This window comes from Pseudorasbora parva, chromosome 23, assembly GCF_024679245.1.
Source record: "Pseudorasbora parva isolate DD20220531a chromosome 23, ASM2467924v1, whole genome shotgun sequence".
NCBI classification, from domain to species: domain Eukaryota; kingdom Metazoa; phylum Chordata; class Actinopteri; order Cypriniformes; family Gobionidae; genus Pseudorasbora; species Pseudorasbora parva.
In genome coordinates, this window is record NC_090194.1 from 23,824,302 (window position 1) to 23,848,195 (window position 23,894).

General features: G+C 41.7%; 2 protein-coding genes across 6 annotated transcripts in view; one reads left to right on the plus strand and one right to left on the minus strand.

The window, feature by feature from the left end:
• Window positions 1-6,503, plus strand: part of phldb2a (pleckstrin homology-like domain, family B, member 2a) — a 213,805-nt gene extending 207,302 nt beyond the window's left edge. For all 5 annotated transcript variants that reach the window (XM_067433809.1, XM_067433808.1, XM_067433811.1 and 2 more), the window contains 3 exons: window positions 3,229-3,448; window positions 4,143-4,228; window positions 4,321-6,503. In XM_067433809.1, the coding sequence (XP_067289910.1) occupies window positions 3,229-3,448; window positions 4,143-4,228; window positions 4,321-4,461 (447 nt within the window). In that variant the 3' untranslated portion in view covers window positions 4,462-6,503. The remainder of the gene's footprint in view (window positions 1-3,228; window positions 3,449-4,142; window positions 4,229-4,320) is intronic.
• Window positions 6,504-16,435: 9,932 nt separating this feature from the next.
• On the minus strand, window positions 16,436-20,082 carry si:ch211-244c8.4 (APC membrane recruitment protein 2). Its single transcript, XM_067433813.1, has one exon. The coding sequence runs from the start codon at window positions 19,800-19,802 to the stop codon at window positions 17,211-17,213; it is 2,592 nt and encodes an 863-aa protein (XP_067289914.1). The 5' UTR covers window positions 19,803-20,082; the 3' UTR covers window positions 16,436-17,210.
• Between the last annotated feature and the right edge of the window lie 3,812 nt (window positions 20,083-23,894).

The following is a 23,894-nucleotide window of genomic DNA, read 5'->3' on the forward strand; positions in this document are numbered from 1 at the left end:
CCGAAGGCCCAAACGAGCTAAGTGGTGGAGAACCAGGTCTCTGTGTTCGCACACCCGGTCCCGAGAGTGGCCCAGTATGAGCCAGTCGTCGAGATAGAGGATGCGAACCCCTTGTTGCCTGAGTGGCGCAAGGGCTGCCTCGACAATCTTCGTGAAGACGCGAGGGGACAGAGCTAGCCCGAATGGTAGTACGGCATGCTGATATGCCCGCCCTTCGAACGCAAACCGTAGGAACGGTCTGTGTCTCGGAAGGATGGACACATGGAAGTACGCGTCCTTCAGGTCGATCGCTGCAAACCAATCGCATGGACGAACGCATTCGAAAAGGCGTTTCGCAGTCAACATCCTGAACGGAAGCCTGTACAGGGATCGGTTCAGGACGTGAAGGTCCAGGATCGGTCGTAACCCACCGGATTTCTTCGGTACAATGAAGTAAGGGCTGTAGAAGCCGGACTTCACCTCGGCTGGAGGGACGAGCTCGACCGCACCCTTCGCCAGTAGGGTCGCGATCTCCGCACGCATGACTGGGGCATTGGACCCCACCATGGTGTACCGGACACCCCGGAAGCGGGGAGGAGCTCGCGCGAACTGAATCGCGTAGCCAAGCCGGATGGTCCGTGCGACCCAGCGGGACAGTCCCGGCAGCTGTAGCCACGCTCCCAGGGAGTGTACCAACGGGGTCATGCGGAGCACCGGCGTACCCTCTGTGGGGCAGCGAGGCAGCGTTACCGGCCCGGACTCGGGTGGCGTAGCGGCCCGGTGTCGGGGCGGCGGTAACAGCTGCGCCCTGACAGAGGAGACCAGGGAAGGACTCGCGTTCCACTGGGGTCTGCTCTGAGAGGGGGCTGGCGACAGAGAGGGACGAGAGCGGCGTGGCCCGGGGGTGGCGCACACTGCCGTCACCGGTCTCTGGGTGCTCAGAGATGGGTATGTCAGTTCTTTCTTTAACCACATTAGGGTGCTGCCACCCCGGGGGGCGGCAGCGGAACGAAAGATTCTCCCCCGGCCCTCCACCGAGGGAAGGAGCGGCCCTGCTGCCGTCTCCTGGAAAGAACTGCCCATCTCTGAGCTGTCCGCGTCAGGAGCGCCGCTTGGCCTGGCGTTTAGCGGGCCGCGGGGCTGGCGCGAACTGGGGCGGCTTCTTGCGGCGCGCTCCGCGGCGCGGCCCGGGTGAAGGCTGCTGCTGTGGCCGCGCGGGAGCGGGGGGGACCGCAGGAGGCTGCCCTCGGCGGCGAGGCAGCTGAGGCAACTATGCCGGCGGCGCTTTTTTTTTTTTTTTTTTTTTTTTTTTTGGGCGAAGCTCTTGACCGCACCGCCGAATAGCCCAGCCTGGGATATGGGGGCGTCGAGGAAACGAGTCCGCTCGGCGTCCCGCATATCGGCCAGGTTGAGGCATAGATGTCTCTCCTGGACCACACATGTGGACATCACCCGGCCCAGGGAGCGTGCGGTAACCTTCGTCGCCCGGAGAGCGAGGTCGGTCGCGGCACGCAGCTCATCTCTGAGCCCTGGGTCGGCTCCACCCTCGTGCATGTCGCACAGAAACTTGGCCTGGTAGGCCTGGAGGGTTGCATGCAAAGAGGCGGCAGCCTGCCCCGCAGCTCTGTAGGTCTTCGACACCATTGAAGATGTGAATCTACAGGCCTTGGAGGGGTGCTTAGGATCGCCGCGCCAGGAGGAGGCGCTCTGGGGACACAGTTGCATCGCCACAGAACGCTCCACCGGGGGGACCCCAGTGTACCCTCTAGCCACCGCCCCATCGAGGGCAGAGAAGGCGGAAGAGGTTGCCAAACACTCGCGGGAAGACACGGGGGCCCTCCACGAGTGCGCAACCTCCTCATGCACCTCCGGGAAGAAAGGAATTGGGGGCACGGCAGGACGGCTGTCCTGACGTGGCGCACCCAAAAACCAATCATCGAGCCGCGAACGCTCCGGCCGGGGTGGAGGGTTCCACTCCAGACCGAGCGCCGCGGCCGCCCGGGCAAGCATGCCTGTCAGCTCCGGGTCCGACTCGGACAATGCTGGCGCGCCCGGAGGCGGCAGCACAGCCGAATCATCATCCTCGGAGGACTCTAGCCCACCTTGTGATGCGGTCACCGACATCTCGTCCTCCTCTGGAGCGCCGAACGAAACCCGCGGACCGGCCGAGACCGAGGCTGCGGGCTCCATCACAACGCTCGCGGGTACCGGTGCAACAGAGGGGGGTGTGGGCCGAGGCATGAGCGTCGGAGCTGTGTTCCACACCATCACCCTCAGGTCACCCTGGCCACCAGCCGAAGAGACGCCCCGCGGACCGGATGAGACCGAGGCCGCGAACACGTCAGATCGGGGGGTGACGGAGGGGACTCTCACTCCGGCGGCCGCACGGAGATCATTGAGTCTTGACCGCAACACGGAGATGGCCATGTTCCCGCAGTGGGAACATGACTCATCCACAAGCGCCGCCTGAGCATGCTGGAAGCCCAAGCATGCCAGACAGTGCGAGTGCCCATCAGAAGAGTGTAGAGACCGGCCACACCCAGAAGCACACGGGCGAGACATCCTGAAAAGGACGTGTCACGTGTGAGCTCTTTTGTGAGAGGATTAACCTCGCAGTCGATGCCGAAGCGCCCAGGGGACCACACACCAACTGGAAACCAATCGTCTGACCAGCAGGCAGGAAGTATGTGACCGCTGGAACGAGCCGAACACCAACACCGACTGGAAGATCCTGATCGTCTCGAAGAACTGACTTAACTCAGAAGGCTTATAGGAGTGAAAGGTATGTAACCCTTGGCTCCGAAGCATTAAAACATAATGCGATGATGGCAGCTACTTCCTTAAATACCCACGTGGGTAGGCGGAGTTACGCATGCAAATCTCGCATACCCATGGCATTGGCACTGCCATTGGGCGCTTTCTAGTCTCGGAGATGACAGGCTTCTAAGCGAAACCCCCATTCGTCAGTCACTGACGTTACGTCGGAGTGACTGAACGAAAGGGAACTCAACAATAATCAAACATTAAAAGCTAAGTGACAATGGTTTTAATTAGTTAATAATCAACCTATACATATGGGTGGCCGATAAGTGAGTGCATCTTTGCCTCTGATCAAATCTGAGAGAGTGTGCAGTAACATTCTAACACAAAATATGGTTAGCTCTTAGACTCCCTCTCTCAATCTTTACAAATGTGCATGCATATGTTTACACAGACACACTTTAATTTTTTTTTTTGCCATTTGTCTAGTCTCGTCCATTGACGCGCTATCTCCCAGTGAGGAAGGATGACTTTGACCTGAGAGGTCACATTGAGGCAGCAGGTCACCATCCTGAAACTTGTTTTCACCTAGCCATCACAGAGAAGACCTGCAGGGGGTTCTTGGTCAAAATGGGTGGAAAAATCAAAACATGGAAGAAGCGCTGGTTCGTCTTTGACCGCAATCGAAGGACACTGGCATATTATGCTGGTAATTACACTGAATTTTTAGTTGGCCTTATCAAGCTTTATCAACAGTGTCGGTGGCCTGCTATAAATTACCACAGAATAGTAAATGTTTATTTATCATTCATTTTATGTAAACCTTATTAAAATGTGCCTACAGTAATCTATTTGTAATAGAGACCTTGCAGGCAAAATGTCTGAACATTTGAAGCAAGTTTTGGGGGTAGTGACCTTTATTTTTCCAGACAAAAAGTCTTTGTTGAGCAAAGATGATTTACAAATCATCCATTAATGCACTTTAATTATCAGCCATTTTAACCATTTTCAGTTGTAATTATGAACAAGCCACAGATATATTGAATCCAGAATATTTATTTAATTGCGTTTAAAAAAAAATGTAATGCATGACAGTGAAATTACAGTAAACATACACTTAAACAAGATTGCACCACAAGAGGGCAACACTGAGCCTTTCACAGACAATGGCTAAGTTCAGAATCAACACTAACCTGTAAATCATTCCAGATTTATCATACAAAGATCTGTTACTGTTATCCACCACTTTTTTATTTTACACAGTTTAACTTGTAAACTTATAAATAGGGATAGAATATTTGACTTTGACCTTTGTTCAATTGTATTTATTATACTTTAAAATGAAATAAAAAATTAATAAAGGTTAAGCCACATGCTCTCTTCTAAAAAATGTTTTTTTCCAGATAAACATGAGACCAAAATGAAGGGTGTTATCTACTTCCAAGCCATTGAGGAAGTGTATTATGACCACCTAAAGAATGCACACAAGGTGAGCTGCAAAAAATGGAGCTCGTTGTTACAATTTATCCTTTTTTTCCCTCCCATTAATCTTGTTTAATCCACACACTTAAATTTCATCAGAGCCCAAACCCCTCCCTGACGTTTAGTCTGAAGACACATGACCGGGTTTATTACATGGTGGCTCCTTCCCCAGAAGCCATGAGAATCTGGATGGATGTTATCGTCACTGGAGCGGAGGGATATACACACTTTCTGGTGTGAACAGGGTTCATCTGTAACAACATTTAACAAGCCCAAAGTAACCTTTACAATTCAGCTCAGCCTGCTGAAGTATCAGGGTAATGGGCACATTTTCCTTGTCCACCTTTCAGAAGAGGTTGCACTTTTATGATTCTCTTTTACCAGTACTGAACGTGAAGAGAGACTGTGCATTTTGCTGTCATCCATGACCTAGTTTGGAAAAACTGGTGCTTTACCCACTGCGTCCTGAGTTAACAGAAGCAGCTTCAAAAGTACCAACTTTTGTTGGTGCATTTTTTCGCCATGTTTTGCTCACTTCTGGGGTGAGACCATAAAAACAGCACTGTCAATAAGAAACTGTGGTTTCACACTTCACAAACGTGCCCATCTCATAATGAAGCTTTGAGATGGATATACCCCAAAAGAAATAACCAAAGACACCAAGTGTTGTGTTCCAAGTGCACAAGTCAATGTGTTCCTGGTGTGCCATACAGACTCTAACAAACATCAGGGTATTGTTGAATACTGTTTTATATCCAATAGTACTGGACATGAATTTAGAAACATTATTTCAAATGACATTTAGGGGCCAAGCACCGAAGGTGCGGAGGCACCTATTGTATCTGTTCTCATACTTTTTTCTTCTGTCATTGAAGTCTATGGCAGCCCATAGAACCATTTGCGGGAAAGTTGTAACGATTTGGCATTCTAAAAGAGGACAGTCCCAACATTGAATACACCAATTTTGGTGTCTCCAACTGAATCCCTCTAAGCCACCACCTGTCCAAAGTTGTACTCATGTTTATGCTAATAACTTTTGAAACTTAAGGGCTAGAAACAAAATCCTTTTTCCTCTGATTTCTGAACTCCTGCCAATCCGATAGGACCCTGTGATGTCATTTGTGTCATTATGTATTTCCCGCCATTTTGAATTTTCAAACTTTTGCAAACTTGTCCTAGATGGTTCGTCTGATTTGCACGAAAATTGAACCAGATCCTCTTCAGCCAGTGCCGACAAAAAGTTATGGAATTCAAGTTGATTCGTCAAATTGCTTCTGATAACCGCGCAAACACTTTACCATATTCAGCTTTGTCGTTTTCAGACCAAACTTGGTACATGTTGGCACAAGCATGTCCTGAGGCAACATGCAGCGTTTCAGCGCAGCGTCACCTACTGGTCGGGAGACAGGAAAAACAGCTTTTTTTGCTGAAACGTTTGTCCAAAAATCATATAAGTGGTCTCGTCAGATTCGAGAAGGCATGCTGAGTCGACTGATAACCAATTTTACCATGTCGGCCATTTTGGCTGTCGGGCCATCTTGGATTATGTGCTGTATTTTATGAACGCATGCACGGATTGTTATGAAATTCTGTATGGGTCATCACCACGATACCCTGATTAAATGACACCTATTGTCCCACTTCTCTGATTTGCCTGAGAAGTTTTGAAACAGCACCACCTAGTGGAGATTTTTTTTAAAGTGCTTATAACTATGGGTGTGGTTGACTTTTTTTCACGAGAGTCATCTCTATAGACTGCTGAATCAATGCCGAGTCCAACGATACCACACTTGCCAGGTTTCACCGTATGGTTTGTGCACCGTTGTAATTTAGCGGCTTAAAAAAATTGCTAAAATATCTTAAAACCACTAGTCTGATCGAGATGAAACCAGCTTCAGAAGTTCGGAAACATAGGTTGGTAGTCACCCACGTGAGATCGTAGTAAGAGGTAGTAAAATCCAATCAAAGTCAGGCATCAGGCTGAAACCCTATTGGAACTGTTCAACTGTTCATTTGATCGAGCATACCAAAACCGTAAGTCGTAGAGTCTTGATACTTTCAGGGCTTGGAGTACTCACAACGACTACAGACGTCACTGAAGCCCGCCCTGATCGGCCTTATGGCCTGGTTGCAGGGATCAAAAGTACGAAATGGCGATCAAATGTATGAAACGGCTCAAAACTCCTCAACCGTAAGGCTTAGCCTCGAGTGTCTTATATCGCTGGAATCCTTGGCTTAAGACAGACAGAATGCATTCAAATTTGCTCATCAGAGTGGGAAAATTTTTTTTTTTTTTTTTGTTTTGTTTTTTTGCAAGACCTACTTTTGCGAACTAGTCCTAGGTTTTTGGCCCAACCGGAACTAAACCAGCGCTGCGAGATTCTCTGGAGTCTGATAGTCAAAAATGATTTAACCCCTTAAGCACAAAGTGTTCATAAATCATAATCAAATTAATAAGCAACCCCTGAATGTAATAACACATAGCTTAGAATGCTTAGAATCTCAGCTTTCCAATGAATCCATTTTGATCAATCTTAACGAGTGCTGAGTTATTCCTCTAAAACGGAGTGTACCGCCCGTGGGCGCCACCTAGCCGAGAAAAAAAAATATTTTCATATTTTTCAAAAATCTTGCATGGATCAACATAAAATAGGTGTCATTTGAAAGCTTAGAGTCTAAACTTTACAATGAATGTAGCCATTATGAGTATCTCCAAAGTCAGAGAAAAAAAAAATCTTTTTTTTGGGGGGGGGGGGGGGGGGGGATTATTATGTACTGCAATGTGTCAGTCACATCACACAACTCAGATAGTCATGTGTAATATATCATTTGAAAGGTCTCACGGAGTAGAACACAACAACAATTGTTTTGGCCTTTGACTAAACTTGAGTGAGTTTTTTGTAAGTTAAGTCCAGCAAGACCCATATGTAAATAATATACTGATGCAGCATTCACATGGCGTTTTTCAATCATAAACGCCATGAAACGTGTTAAAATGATAATACTATTTTTTTTCTTTTATCAGCAGTTTCTCAGCATTATTTTGTCCAAATGTAATCATATAAAAAGCTATACAGGGAGTGCAGAATTATTAGGCAAGTTGTATTTTTGAGGATTAATTTTATTATTGAACAACAACCATGTTCTCAATGAACACAAAAAAACTCATTAATATCAAAGCTGAATATTTTTGGAAGTTTTAGTTTTTAGTTTTTAGTTTTAGCTATTTTAGGGGGATATCTCTGTGTGCAGGTGACTATTACTGTGCATAATTATTAGGCAACTTAACAAAAAACAAATTTATACCCATTTCAATTATTTATTTTTACCAGTGAAACCAATATAACATCTCAACATTCACAAATATAAATTTCTGACATTCAAAAACCAAACAAAAACAAATCAGTGACCAATATAGCCACCTTTCTTTGCAAGGACACTCAAAAGCCTGCCATCCAGGGCTTCTGTCAGTGTTTTGATCTGTTCACCATCAACATTGCGTGCAGCAGCAACCACAGCCTCCCAGACACTGTTCAGAGAGGTGTACTGTTTTTCCCTCATTTGATGATGGACCACAGGTTCTCAATGGGGTTCAGATCAGGTGAACAAGGAGGCCATATCATTAGATTTTCTTCTTTTATACCCTTTCTTGCCAGCCACGCTGTGGAGTACTTGGACGCGTGTGATGGAGCATTGTCCTGCATGAAAATCATGTTTTTCTTGAAGGATGCAGATTTCTTCCTGTACCACTGCTTGAAGAAGGTGTCTTCCAGAAACTGGCAGTAGGACTGGGAGTTGAGCTTGACTCCATCCTCAACCCTAAAAGGCCCCACAAGCTCATCTTTGATGATACCAGCCCAAACCAGTACTCCACCTCCACCTTGCTGGCGTCTGAGTCGGACTGGAGCTCTCTGCCCTTTACCAATCCAGCCACGGGCCCATCCATCTGGCCCATCAAGACTCACTCTCATTTCATCAGTCCATAAAACCTTAGAAAAATCAGTCTTGAGATATTTCTTGGCCCAGTCTTGACGGTTCAGCTTGTGTGTCTTGTTCAGTGGTGGTCCACTTTCTGCCTTTCTTACCTTGGCCATGTCTCTGAGTATTGCACACCTTGTGCTTTTGGGCACTCCAGTGATGTTGCAGCTCTGAAATATGGCCAAACTGGTGGCAAGTGGCATCTTGGCAGCTGCACGCTTGACTTTTCTCAGTTCACGGGCAGTTATTTTGCGCCTTGGTTTTTCCACACGCTTCTTGCGACCCTGTTGCAATTTTGAATGAAACGCTTGATTGTTCGATGGTCACGCTTCAGAAGCTTGGCTATTTTAAGACTGCTGCATCCCTCTGCAATATATCTCACTATTTTTGACTTTTCTGAGCCTGTCAAGTCCTTCTTTTGACCCATTTTGCCAAAGGAAAGGAAGTTGCCTAATAATTATGCACACCTGATATAGGGTGTTGATGTCATTAGACCACACCCCTTCTCATTACAGAGATGCACATAACCTAATATGCTTAATTGGTAGTAGGCTTTCCCGCCTATACAGCTTGGAGTAAGACAACATGCATAACGAGGATGATGTGGTCAAAATACTCATTTGCCTAATAATTCTGCACTCCCTGTATAAAAATATAAAAAGTTTGCTTACAAATGATACCTACCATTTGACTCTCCTTGCTATAGTACACCTAAATACACCTAAATTTCAACTATAGTACTGATCTGCCTGCATTTACACTATATGATAATTGAAATTAGCTGGCTAACATCACCGTTTTCACCAGAGGCCGCTCTGGTGAAAACGGTGACGTTAGCCGGCTAATTTCAAAACTTTACAAAATCTGTTGCATTATTTTCCTGTTCACACTGTGAAGCTACTTTTAAGCTGGACTTGTTAAAAGCACTATATAAATAAAAGTTACTTGACTTGACCAGCTGGGGGCACTATGAATAACTCAAATTTTGCCAGAACATCAGACTTTGTCAGGATAGCACAGACACGACGTTCAACAAAACTCAAGATCTTTGAAATTTAACATCACTAAGGCTTAATATTAGACTGACCAAATATGATGATGTTCTGGTTCAATCTTAATGAGGATTTAATCACAGTTTACTGTTGCCCACAGGTGGCACTATAACTGACTAAATGTAGACCAACATCAGTGCTCGGGCCCTAATTAAATCAACAACAATAAAATGAAACATGCAATTTCCATTAAATGTTTACTTTTTAATTTTACTTTTTTAAATATGTAATATCTAATAGTAGTTCATTCCCTATTTTACTTCCTCTCTATATTATAGTCCATTGTTGTGCAGTGGTTTTCAAAACAAAATACATGACTGTCTGTGCACAGCTTAAACAGGAGGAAGCTCAGTGGCAAAATAATGATGATAATAATAGTCCTAAACAACTTCCTAGAGGAACACCACATTACTCTTTAAAATCTGAATAACTTCCATAATAACATGACACTGTCACATATTAAACAGATAACTTTTAAACTAATGTACACAGTAAGGAGTACATTTGTGACAATTCAATTTATCCAACAATCATTTATGATCCATTACATAAAATGCTGAGCTAAATCTAACAATACACTAATTAACTTAATTGTCATCAATTTGTGCACATACTATTCCCTAATACTGATCATATTTAGACATTATAAAATCACTATTATTACATTTACAATCACATTTTGTAAAATTAATCACTTCATATAAGTACTGGTAGTAACAATTGTGCCACATGATGAGTAAAAGTGAATTTGATCTACAACATGTGTTTGTGTGTGTGAGCATGTTTAGTCTGTGTAAAAAAAAAAAAAATGTTTAAGCCTATTGTTAAAGTTTTATTGTTTAAGTATTAATTTTCCGCCATATTTTCTGCTCTCAGTAATACATCAAGTTGATGAAACTCAGTATGGGTCATCAACACAATGTCCTGAGGTAGCCTGAGTAGTTTTGAAACAGCGCTACCTAGTGGAGAATCATTTTTTCATGATAATTTTTTCTATGATTTATTTTCATTAAATGTCTGTAACTCCAAAACAAAATGAGATATTGTCACCGAACTCGACACACCTATGTATGGGTTCACTCTGAAGACACATAAAAAGAATGGTGGGATTGTGCCTCTTGGTGGTGCTATAATATATTAAAAAAACATGAAATTCCCATTGACTTCAATACAGTATAATTATAAAAATTATGATTCCTTTGTTTAAATAACGCTTTGGCGTTTCATTACGAAACTCTGTGTGTCTTCGGGACCTTACCCTGAAGGTACTCAAAGTTTCTGACCACACCACATTAATTCGGTCACAGTGCCAAACAGTGTCAAAAGTGATACATTATTAATATTATTATTATTTTTTTAAATTATTATTATTATATATATATTTTTTTTACTTTATGTATAATTGTATATCTATTTTGTCTAAGCTTATGTTAAAAGGTCTTTAATGGTTCATGGTCTTTAATGGTTCATTGTCCCAGCCATGTTGGCATTTCTTATTTTCTTCTATATGCTTGGCCCCTTAATTGCTGCTTATTGAACTTTCTAATGCTATACAATTTATATATTTTCCCTCTTTTACCAAGTGCCTTACATTTGTCAATATCTAATGAGAATAGTTATACATTTAGCTATAGAAAGTGTAGAGTTGGACAACAGACTGTGTTAATCGTGTTTTTTGTACTGCAGTAATGACATATTTTTGTAGGCAAACCCGAAAGTTAGCATCCACCCTGGTTCCCTCGATAAAAACACATTAGGGTTTTTCCATGGCTAACAAAATTTTAGATTTTTATATATTTTGTTTATCATGATCTTTACAAATTAACACAAATTTTGAAATCTGAAGTGTGAATACGATCTGCAATATTCAAAAGCTAAATGTAGGCTACAAAACAAACAGTATGACAGTATGTCGTATGACTTCAATGTCACCATCAGTTCCGCAAACTTGTTCAGTCTTTGTATAAAAAAAATTCCCTAAAAGTTTGAGTTACTGTATAATAGTTTTCAAGAGCATGATTAACCACACCAAGGCAATGAAAGCGGACTAGTGAGTAGTTTGGCTGATGATGTTTAAAGGTTGAATGTTTACCCAAAAATGTAAATTTGGTTATTAATTACTCACCCTTATTGTGTTCCAAACCTATAAGATGACCTTCGTTTACATGAATGCCCGCAGCTGCCCAAGCCGAGAGCTGTGAGTGCGAACCCATCCCCCATGCATGGGTTGAAAAATGCGTAAATAGTTCCCACTACTGGCTGTAGTCTTTAGTCTCTGGCCAAAAAATCCTCAAATTGATGCAAGATGCAAATTGATGATATTTGCGTCATCTGAGGATTTTTTTCCAGAAATAAAATACATACATCACTCATCTCAGGGGGTTATGAGGGGGGAAGCACAGTCATTCGAATATATTCCCAGGTTTCTACTGATACAAAGCCATATACTAAATCGTTGAAGTAACTCTTTAATTACCATTTTCAAGGTCCAGAAAGGTATTAAAAACATTGTTAAAATAGTTTATGCAACTCCAGTGGTTCAATCTTACTTTTATGAAGTGCATATTCACACACATACATCTTGGTACTCATGTGAACAGCATTGACCAATGGTAAACCAGGGTGCTGCCGTAGCTCTGACATAACTCGGAAGTGCTGGACTGTATTTACTACGTCAACAGCATAGTAAACTGATACAGACATAAAGAAATTCTAAAAATAAAGTTGTTATTTGAGTCACATGGACTATTTTATTGATGTTTTTACTACCTCTCTGGGCCTTGAAAATGTTAATTAGATAGCTGTCTATGGAAGGACCTAATTTGTGTTCTGAAGATGAACGAAGGTCTTATGGGTTTGGAACGACATGAGGAGGGTGAGTAATTAATGACAGCATTTTAATTTTAGCTGAACTAACCCCTTAATGTCGCTGACAATCTCTTGTAGTCCCTTTTAGCCACTTGTTAGCTGCCTTTTTCAAGACACAAACGGTTTAAAAATGTTTTATTGATATATTTTATGTCGTAATAGAATAAAACATGAAAGTATTGTGATCTTCTGTTCACCGCAGACCTTATTTTAGGCATTTAACAAACATCCATCCAATACCATCTTCGGTATGATGGAACCGGGAGTGCTAAAATGCTTACCAGTTTCAGGGTTTTGGCCTACAAAAATATGTCATTCCTGCAGCACTCCTATTGTGCCTTCCTGATGCTCAGAAACATTCCAGCAGGAAGAATTTAGCACCAAAGACAAGCTGAATTTGTGATTCAGCACGATTTGAATGTAATGACGTACACCCATTAATTGAAAGGGGTTTATTTAAAAGACTTTTAAATAATTTAGCACAAAATGTTTGTTTTCATCATTTTTTTTAATTCATTGAATTCTCAATGTCCTTGTGTGTTGTACCGCAGCTGTTCAGCTGGTAGTTTTGCTTACAGTGATATTAAAATGATTGCAGAATTTATTCACTGCAATAATCTGATTTGACCCCTAAGAAAATGTATATCTTTAAAAGTTTAGTTTTGTAATGGCTGAACAAATCTATATGCATGTCTGATTGTGTATCTGATATATATATAAATATATATTCATATTCATATTCATATATATATATGAATCAGTATAATTTCTTTTAGAGCTAAATAGAAAATATATGAATATTGGTGTCAAAAAGAAATGCCAATTGTTGTCGTGTTAGGAAAAATGAAAGCTGTCTAAAAGCAAAACATCTTATTCAATGGTTCTTGAGTGGTTTTGTTTCAGAAACCAGATTTTCATACATGCAATTTGTATGAAAATTTTGCCAACCAAATGATGTGTATTTAAAAAAGTAGTTGCATTTTATTTGCATTGTTTTTTATTCTGCCATCATCCCAGTTAAGAAGCACTGATGATCTTTGTCATCAATGTCCTAATTGTCTTGTATCATTCTTGCAATCATATCTGTCATTCAGCCTCATTTAAATCACAGGGCATTTTTTCTGGCAAATACTTCCACATTTTCATAACAATTTGGCCGTAAAATGAATTAATTAATTTGGCAACTAGCCAAAAGATCATTGTTGCACTTTCAGAGGTGCTTTTTCAGCTTTCAGTCAGTAGACAATACAGTACATTACTGCATAAACACAGGAAGCATTATATAGATCACAACAAGAAAAGTACTCATTTAAATGTATCATGATAATTTTATAATCAACTTTTATCAGTGTTTTTTAAACCATTCAGTGTTTTTTTTTTTTTTTTTTAGATAAATGCAATATTTTTACTGTAAGCATGTTTTTAAGCTCATTTAAAATGTGAACCATAATAAAATCATGTACAAAACCAATGGTTTTTCCTCCCCATTTGTATGTATTTTGAAAATGATAACTGATAATGTTGGCTTTGAGCTGAATGTTTGTGTATATGCATGCATCATTGTTATTTGCGATGAATAGCTGTAGAGCTATTCATCATATTTCACACCCTGCCTCTCATGCCCTCTCACCTACAGTTCACCCAGAAACATAATCAAGTGTGATTCAATTAATTCATTACAGTAAGAATGTTCAATACAGTTTATCTGTCACATATACTACCAAGTTTTATATACATGCTACATACTACTTTTAATAATTTGGACAGATAAATTGTGTTACGTGTGTAACGTGAGAGTCCATTTTAGAACTCCTTGCCTCCTCACCACACCCCTCCTCTTCCTGGTCCCCCATTGGCTGACCTAGTGAGGTTGCCATAGCGACATTTTTTCAGTAGAGCATGGATAATTAGCCAAACATCTCCTAACAGAACATCTTTTCACTGGGGGTTGTTTTTATACACCAATAGGTAATAAGGCACATTCTGTTGTCAAGACCCGTTTTTTAAATTATCATTCAACTTTATGTAATACAATCAAGTTGATGATTTTTGTTATATTTTGTAAATGGAATATGAACTAAAGGGTATGTAATATCAGGCAACATGGTTCAAATCTTCTGATGGTATCCTAGTATATATGCATTTCCATTTTGCCTTTGCTTTGAGACATAGGAAATGGTGTTTTCACCTAGTTTCTATATTTTAAAACAAATCTCTTAGAGAGATTATGATGCTAAACTCATGTTTGGATGCACATAAACAAACTATAAGCATATGAAGGTAATCTTAAATCGCATTTCATTATTTGTGATTATGTCTGCATGTAATTATGAATATGGCTAGTTGTGCCATCTGCTTTAGGGGAGGATCACCTCTGGTACTGTCTAGCATGGCTGTATTATCATGCTGGCATATTCCATTAAATTTAGGTAATTCCATCCTATTTTTGGTTAGGGCTAGGGCTCAAAATAGGACCCTCGTGCAGGATTTATCTTTTGCACATCTCCCTGCTCTGTTTAGTTGCGCCTCAGACTGCAGGCTGCATTTGACATTTTCGCTTTACAATGATTAACTTAAATGTTTCTAATTGAGGCTACATGATCATCATCCATCATTCATATTCACAATCAGACCTCAGGTTTTGCCATGCACATTCTGTCATGGAAAAACAGACAAGTTGTTGTTTATGCCTTTCATCTTCTTCAGACCCCAGAGGGGTGTCAGATCCATAAGCAAGGGACGGTTTCCATTAACAGTGAGCTGCTCTTTGGCTAATCGCCCTGTGAAGTGGTGAAGTCCTCGTGTTGTTCCAGTTAAACAATCTTACTGCCCTGGGCTCTGATTTGGACAACAGAGCCTTGTTTGTGCTGTGTCTGCTGCTGTGTTGTTTTCCTTTTTCCTAATGGGAAAATTGCAAACTCCCTCTACCTCTGTTCAGCCCATAATGGAGATCAACACCCGAATATCTGTCCTTCAAATATCAAATCTGTTATTTGATTATAAAAGTATGAGTTTCAAAGAGCTGTGCTTTAATATAGTCTTCAAATCAAACTTCAAAACAAAACAAAAAAAAAAACGTGAGTGAAAGACACTTTTGCTTGTGCTTTTAGCATTTCTTGTTATGTCACGACCATGAAAAAACACAGCTGTGATAGAAACCGAAAGGCTTGCTATTTTTTGCCTTCGTCTTCCTTGTTCTCTCTCCATCTGTACCACAATCTCTCTTTGTCTCATTCTCGTTTTCTATCTGTGCATCACTGTTCCCCCATTTTAGTGTTTATTCATTCCCTCATTTAAGTTTTATAAAGGACCCTCCCTTGTTTAAATAACTGTATCCTTGTTCTGATTAGAGAAAATATAACAACTTAACTTATAACTAGCTGATGAGCTAGAAACATATTATTTGCATACAGCAGCTGCATGCTTGCGTGGCAGGAATGAGTGTATTAGCATCTTAGCATAAAGCTCACTGACCAGGGGATGCTGACATTCATGAGGTTTGCTATTCAGGTCAGTGGGTTTTTCAGCCCAACAGCATGGCACTGAGCAGGAAGCTGGGGGTGGGGGTGTTTGGCAGTGGTGGGGGCCTGGGTCTTTATAGTGGAGAGCTCTGTGGGGATCCACTTCTACTGTCTGTCCTCAAACCAAAGAGTAGCATGGTTACATAATGTGACTATAGAGGACAATGTACTGCACCGTAAGTCTCTCACAACCTAATTCTGTCCTATGCAATCGATTCCCATACACAAAACACCCTGCATGACATTGAAATATTCTAGGTATAATCACAATTTATTGATTAAATAGGAAACAATGTGACATTAAGATAATCACATCCACTCATTCACATAAACACACACACATACACACAAAACAGTCCTATTTTAAACATGTGCATGTGATGGCAACTTAAAAAAAGGATCTGCCCATTCAAAACTGACTCCACTGTCAATCCATGAAAGTATTAGCTTACCTATAACACCAACTGCCTGTGAAACATAATCTCTATTGTCTTTAGACTTCTTTAATGCAGTCTCACACAAAGTTCAGTTCAGTGCAGGCAGAAAGAAAGATAAATCCACAGAGTTAGATCCATATGCCTCATGGTTCTTCGATGACATTACATACACATTTGTTACAGTTGACAGGCACTGTGTGACTTAACACAGTGTTTAAAACAGCAAGTAAAGGAGATTTGTGGGGAGAGGAAGAGGAGTGCGATGGCTCGTCTGGTTGAAAAAGTAGGGCATGCGTTCTGCTACATACATTCAAAAGATGCTGTGGAATATCCTGTCTTGGCATTAACTGTACAGGTAAGATATTCTGTTTGTTTGCATACAACACGTGGGAACTCCAAGAAGACTAACATTTTTCCACAAAGTTCACTTGAAAAAGAAAGATTTGGAAAAAGACACTACAAAAAGAAAATCTAAAAAAGAAGTCCAAGTAACAAAGGCTACAAAGATCCCTCCATTGCTCTGTTACAATTTTTTTTATCTGTGGCAGTCCAAGAAGATAAGAAAAAAGCACCTTTGTGATGATACTGGGCCCCAGTGTGTTGTAGACCTGGGTGGAAACCACAAGACTTGATGTTGGATTGCTTGTTTCTTCTCTGAGGCTTTTAATTACTACAAAAGACCATTATGGATGACACCGGAGATAATGGAAGGATGCAGTGGTTGTTTCTTCAGAGAAGGTCTCCATGGCTTAGGATTCAAGGTGAGGGCTCTTGTGCTTTAGTGTCTGCCATTTAGTTTGCATGTTTGGTTGCCATGGGGATCGTTTAGACAGGGCCTGTGCGTGTGCATCTGTTCCTGGTGGCACACAGAGTTGAATCCACAGCTTCAGTCTGTTCAAGAGTGATATGAATATAAACACCCAGCTGATAAAAGAATTGTGTGATTAAGACTGGTGTGTAAAATAGTTAAAATAAGGATAACAATCCAGTTGTTCCTGTGAGGATATTTGCTGCAGAAAGGCATGAACCAGGCACAGTAATGCCTGACCAAAATTTTTAAAAAGTATATATTGAGAAAACTTTTGCCAGTGGAATGTTTCAAAGTTTTGTCATGGACAGGATTAGAATGGCAGTCATTTTCGGGTGATGGCAGCTGTAGCTGTTGGTGCAGGCTTATTGCTGATTCGACGAACAGGCATTTTGGAAACTGGTATTTTGGAACGTGCAGCTTCTGCCCTCCCCTGTACAGAATGGTAGGTTGCAGTAGATCCGTATTTAATGGGGATCTTGGACTCCCGGGTTAAGCTTGTGGCACTAGCTGCTGGATGTGTCTGGAGACAAAGTTTGCCATCAAGAATGTCCTCTTGGCTGTGAGACAGGGTTGGGGAGACAGCCCCTGATTCTGTGGAGATATCACTGAGGCCCTCTTTGCTGCTACTTTCCTGTGACAGAGTGAATGGACTTTCCTCTTCATGTACCGGTGTTGGTAGATTTGAGTGGTCCTCATCTCCATTGGGCTGGGAATCTCGATGATGCAGTTTAGTAGGTCTGCCTCCACCACTAACAGGGATCTTACTCAGAGTTGTGGGCTTCACTGCAGGGCCCCTTTTCACAGCCTTGCTGAAGCTTTGATTAGCTACTGAGTCTCTATTGTCAGTTTCTTCTTGTCTTAATGGGTCCTCCCTCAAATCCATGCTGACATCATCTTCTGCTCTTTTTGAAGAAATGAAGGATGGAGTAATACTTGAAGGAGACTTCAGGGCAGGAATGTGTGGTGTAGAGGTAACTGTGGGTGATTTTATGGTGGCAGAGGTAAGAATAGGAGCAGGCATGGATGTTGAGTGTGACGGGGCAATGGCAGATGGAAGTTTAGCAACAGGAGCAGTCATTTCAGAGATGGAGGCTTTTCTTACAGATGTTGTGCCAGTGTGGGTACTAGATTTTGAAGTTTGTCCTGTGGTTTGTTTTGTCTCAAGCTTGGAAATAGGAGCAGTGTTTCGGCTTGTCGATAATCCAAATGTTGTTACAAGTTTTGGTCTTGGTGTTGGTGCAGGGGCTGGGATAGGTTTACCAAATGGTGGTGGATAAGGGACATATTTGGTTGAAGAGGTAGACACAATATGTTTGGATTCATGGGTACTGCTCAAAGTGGGTTTTGTTGCAGCGGTTAATGCTTGGGTAGATTTAGTTACAGGGGTTGAGACAGGTTCAGTTTTAGTAACTGCAGCAGTTTCAGGGGTAGCACTAATTGAGGGTGAGGGGAAGGTTTCAGAAATAGTGGTCGCGATGGACTGAGGAATGAGTGAAGAGTTTTGGATGGGTTTGGTCATGGGGGTAGTTGTGGAGCTAGATATTGTGGCAGGTTTGGTTTCAGAGCTAGATTCAGGGGATAGGGCAGGTTTAGCTGGGGAAGTGGTAGATTTGGTTGTAGGGCTTGTTAAAGGGCCTGAGGCAGGCTGTGTAATGGAGACAGATGTAGGGGTTGGTGTATGTTGATTAATTGGAGTAGTTGAAATTGCAGTGGCTTGAGATTTTGGGATAGGTGTTGGTATAGGCTGGGGTATGGGCGTAGCTGAGGACATAGGGATGGATTTAGCGAGAGGGCTGGATGTTGGGGTAGGGATAATTGGGACAGTAGGCATAGACGGTGACATTTTTGTCACTGGAGAGGTTGTTGAGGTGACTGAAGGTTTTGTCAAAGGGCTGAGATTAGGTTTGGTAGTGGTAGGTGAAGGGGTGGGTTTGGTTGATGAAGAAGGGGATGGTTTGGAGGAGGTGGTGGGGCTTAGAGTAGAAGTAGGAGAAGGACTAGGCTTTGATTTGGTAGAAGTTGAAGATGATGAAGTCTTCTCAGAATTATCCAATTTCTGTATGCTAGGTGCTCCCTCCATTCTACTGCTAGCTTTGACCCATTCTGCCTCAACATCTGCTACAATATCTCCACATGCCGTCAGTGAATCAAAGCTTAGAATTGATGAGATATCTCCGAGCAGCGTGCTCAAGCGTTCATTTGGTGGAGGTTTTGTCACCCCACTCACCTTTGCAGAGTCCTCAGATGACGTAGGTCCCTCTTGTGGTGTAAAAAGCTGATGATTTTCCTCTGGCTCTTCCACAGAGCGAGACGGAGGCCCAGGTGTTAATGTGAGACTCTCTTTTATAATCTCAACGCTGTTGGAGCGGGAAGCAAGAAGGGGAGGGCCGGGTTGAGCTTCTTCCTCATCCTCCTTTTCTTTCCCTCGCCAGCGTACTGTACCAAACAATCCTTTTAGGCCTTTCCGTTGGCGTCCAGGCCTCTGAGACTCGGTTTGAGCCTGCCGTTCTCCCATCAGTCCCCGCCGGCCTTTACGAAGCATATTGAGGAAGCTTAAAGACTTAGCAGAGGTGAGCGAGGAGATGGAATGTCGAGTAGGGGTGGTTTCTAAATTCATGTTTTCGCTCGTGCACTCCTCCATTGGAGCATCCTCCTGTTGACTCTCATCCTCCTGGTCAAGATCCACCTGCTCTGCCTCTGCTTCTGGGGCAGTAGGCTCATTTAATTCATCCAGGGTTTTGCTTATTGGCGGTGGTGATTTAGGGCCACCATCTCCTTTCCCACGCATAGAGAAGATGCTAGCGACGCTGCTCCCAGGCTTCCGCTTGCCAAACAGTTTGAAGGCTTTTCTGATTTTACCTGGAGGCTGAGGGTCACATGGTGGTGGTTCACAGCTCTCAGACTGTGCATCCATATTCCAGCTCCACTGCAGTGTGTTTTTTCCTTCGTCTCGACGTTTCAGTCTATCTTCACACTTTCTCTCTTTGTAACCTCACGCTAAGATTAATGAAATACAACTCTGATGAGAATAAACAAATAAATTACCTTTTCCCTCTATATTTCTATAGATTGTTTTTGCTGTATCTGTCGCCGTCTTCACTCTCGTTCTATCTATTGCTCTTTTTTTCAAGCGCTCCCTCTTTCTGTCTCCCTCTCGTTCTCTTCCTCCCTCTCTAGCCTCCGCCCTCCCTCTCTTTCGCTCTGCTTCTCTCCTCTGGCTGCTCCAGCTGGTCGCCATAGCAACTGAGGGTCTAAGCAGCTTTCGTCAGCAATGGAGCGGAGCCAGGGGCTGTCATCATCTACCATGTTTCCTTCTCTCTCTCTTTCTCTCCCTCCCTGTCCACTCCCTGTTTTCATCCAAATGTTCCCATCTTTCCCATCCCAGTTACTCATCCAGATTTATCATTCCTATTTGTGACCGTGTTCTCTTGCTATCAGCATCACTGCTGCAAATGGGACAAAGAACAATACAGGCAGCAAATGGCTTGGTTTAGAGCATCCCTGCTGTGAGAGAATTACAAACAAGCTGCTCAAATATCAATCTGATCAAAATATGTTACCACTTCAAGCCTGTGTATTGTACATCAGAGGGAGGACATATTGGAGGGGTGTTGACATTTTGTAATGAATATCGCTGTGATTGGTGTGAACTTTCAAGGCTTAAACATTTTCCCCATAATTTCCCTCACTTTCCCCATCCACTGTCTTTCTCTAAGAACCTCTCCTTATGCCCCTCCCACTCAACCACCCACAATCTGTCTCCCACACACACATTATTCCCGTAGGACATCAGTACATGCTCTTGTAGCCCCTCCTTTTGCTCATTTGTCACAACTATTTCTCTAGGCATGTTCTCTCTGACATAAGAACTCCAGTCATTGGAACTATTTTTTATTTATCAGCATTCATCTCATCATGAAAAAACAAGAACAAAGATCTGCAGTAGAATATTACGTTTTGCAATTTTAACCATGCTTATGTTTCAATCGGTTTATAAAGCCTATATTAAAAATTATGTAAAATATGAAATGGAATAATCCTAAACTTGGGAAAATGTAATTCATAAAAATGTGTGGTTGTATTGTATTTTTTTTTTAATGGAAATTAATTGTTTGTTTGAATTTTCTTTACAAATAGTTATAATAATTTTTCACATACTATCTTCATTTATTTTTACTACACTTTGTTATTGATAAAAAAGTTTGAGGAAAAATTTAGTTTTTGTCTTGTGTACATTTGTACACAAGGTACATAACATTTCTTGTGTACCAAGTGAGCCAGGACCACCACTGGTGTCCCCTCAGGACTAGGTGCATGACACCCTGTCTACTTTTCAGTCCTTATATGCTCAGTATTCTCTCTTTTAAAACTGGCCTCTTTCCTCCTTTCTCCACCCCATTGCAAGGAAACAATGAATTCATTCATCCCTTAAGTGGTGCTTTCATTGGGGCTCACTAAACAGGGGTGACTCGCCAGACAGAACAACACATTACTCTGTGCTGAGACACAAACACACATAGTTATGAAAAAAGTCATATGAAGAAATGCTGGAAGAGATACAGTTACCCACGAATGTGTCATCTAATTCTTCTTCATCTTAAAACAGTTGTAAATTCGGTTCAAGTCATTTATTTTTCACCTATTAGAGGAGGCTCAAAAATAATTATTTTCTTCTGTATTAATCTGAGTACATCTGAGTAAAACTGATTATCAAGGGGGGAAAAAAGTAGGATGGGGACATGGTTCAATCCATGGGGTGTTGATGCAGATCTGAATGCCGATAAACTGACAAAATCATTTTTAAAATCTGGTATACATTACCAGGGATATGTCTGTCAATTTAACAGAAGGCAGAGTTGTATTACTTATTGAAAAATATGAAGACAGGAAAATAATGCAACAGAATTGATGTTATCCAGCTAATTTAAATTATCATGTAGTGTCAATGCGGGCAGATCTTTAATACAGTTGAAATATATGTATATTGTGCCAGAATGCCCACCACACACCAGCTTGAAAAGGAGACGGGTATAAGAGACGGGGATTGAAGCCAATCAGTATAAGGGGATGATTAGGTGGCCATGATGGACACAGTCCACACTGTAAAAAAAGGGCAAATTTTGAACTTTTGCAGTACAATCAACTTGGATGTTTAAGTTATTTCAACTTATATTATGTTAAACTGACTTTAAAAAATGAGTTAAATCTTGTATAACTAATAAAAACAAGTTTAACATTTCTAGACTTATTTTGATGAGTTAAAACAATGTAAAAACATATGTTGTCATGACTTATTGAACATATAATTTTTTACAGTGCAGTGGACAAATTTGGCCAGGATTTACACTCTTTGTCCAAAGGACATCCTGGGATTTGACCAGAGAGTGTCAGGTTTAAATGTCTCATCTAAAGCTTTGCTTGTTACAGTGTCCCCATCGCTATACTGGGACATTAGGACCGACGCAGACCCTTTCTTTGTGTATGTGTATCGCTCCCTGCTGCCCTCACTGCCTCTTCTAGCAGCAACCTAGTTTTCCCAGGAGGTCTCCTATCCAGGTACTGACCAGACTGAACCCATCTTAGCTTCAGTGGGAAACTAGGGCTACAGGGTTATATGGCTGCTTTTTTGGATTAATAATTCACAATAAGACCAGTAACATCCATTTAGATCAGTAATTCTTAAAGTGTGGTCCGCGGACCACTAGTGGTCCGCCATCAACCCCTAGTGACCTAAACGAAAAGATGACCTAAACTAGGCAAGTGTTTATAAAGCCCACTCTTATAAAGCAGCACCACCCGTCTCATTGATATTCACGTTAAGTTTTAGATTGAAATCTTAAAATCTAAAATCCACAGATCTATTAGTTTTGTAATGTACTAGTTTTTGTTTCATGTGTAAAATCCCAGTAATTTCAGTGATATTGGACATTAAGGCCGTGTGTCCACCAAAGCGTTTTTAGCCAGCTGAAAACGTTAGGCGCTCTGCTGAAAACGCCTCGCTGTGAGCGCTTCAGAGCCTTTGGCAGGCAGCGTTTTTTTTTCTTCAGTTGAGACTCTTTGCTTGTTATGATACGGAAAATCCACGGAGGTCTTTCTAATTTCACAGGTTTGTTTCTGTGTTGACTGTATATAAAAAGTTTCAATGTAAAGTATTTCCTCTGGCTTTTGTTTTAAATCATTTTATTCCGTTATTATTTGCTTGTTCTCATCTGATGACGACACGCAGAATGTGGTAGTTGGTCTGTGTTGTATAAGTCCCGCCCTCCTCCACTGTGATTGGACGGCTGAGTGAAGAGTGACAGTGATGAGTGCTGCGTTTTACTTAAAGTTGAACATTCTTCAACTCTCGCCGACCAGTAAGCGTGAGCGTGAAATACGCTCCAGGCGTTCTAAATTGAAAACGCTCTTGTGTTTGAATGATTTGTTTTTGACTTGAAACAGTTGCATATTAAACTTAAATTTAGCTTATCCTTCCTATTTGGTTGGTTTTTGGGGGCGTGTTAGAGTGGGATTCTGTAGGTGGTCCTCAGAAAAAAATTGGAAGATAAAGTGGTCCTTGGGCTGAAAAAGTTTGAGAAGCACTGATTTAGATAATAGGGTGAATTTTTCATTTAATGCCATTTCTGCTGTGGTCCAAATTTTCTTTATAAAGTGTAAAAAACAGATCAGTAGCTTATATAAAAATTCACAGCTAGGCCACATAGAAGTCAAGTCAACTTTATTTATATAGCGCTTTTACAATGAAGTTTGTTTCAAAGCAGCTTCACAGTGTTAAACAGGAAAATATTGCAACAAAATTTGATTTGGCTGTACAGTCGCTCTGGAGAAAAGGGTTATGTTATCAGCTCATTCGAATGTTTCATATAGCGTCAATGTGGGCAGATCAGTAATAGTTTATACAATTAATTTAGTAATTAATTTTATTTGGATATTTAGTTGAAAACTTAGATCGCAATTTTTGTATCCCCAACTGAGCAAGCCAAACCAAAGGCTACAGTGGCAAGGA

Bases quoted from the DNA above. Each gene is read 5' to 3' on its own strand.
- si:ch211-244c8.4 (XM_067433813.1), bottom strand. From the start codon at position 19,802: ATGGATGCACAGTCTGAGAGCTGTGAACCACCACCATGTGACCCTCAG.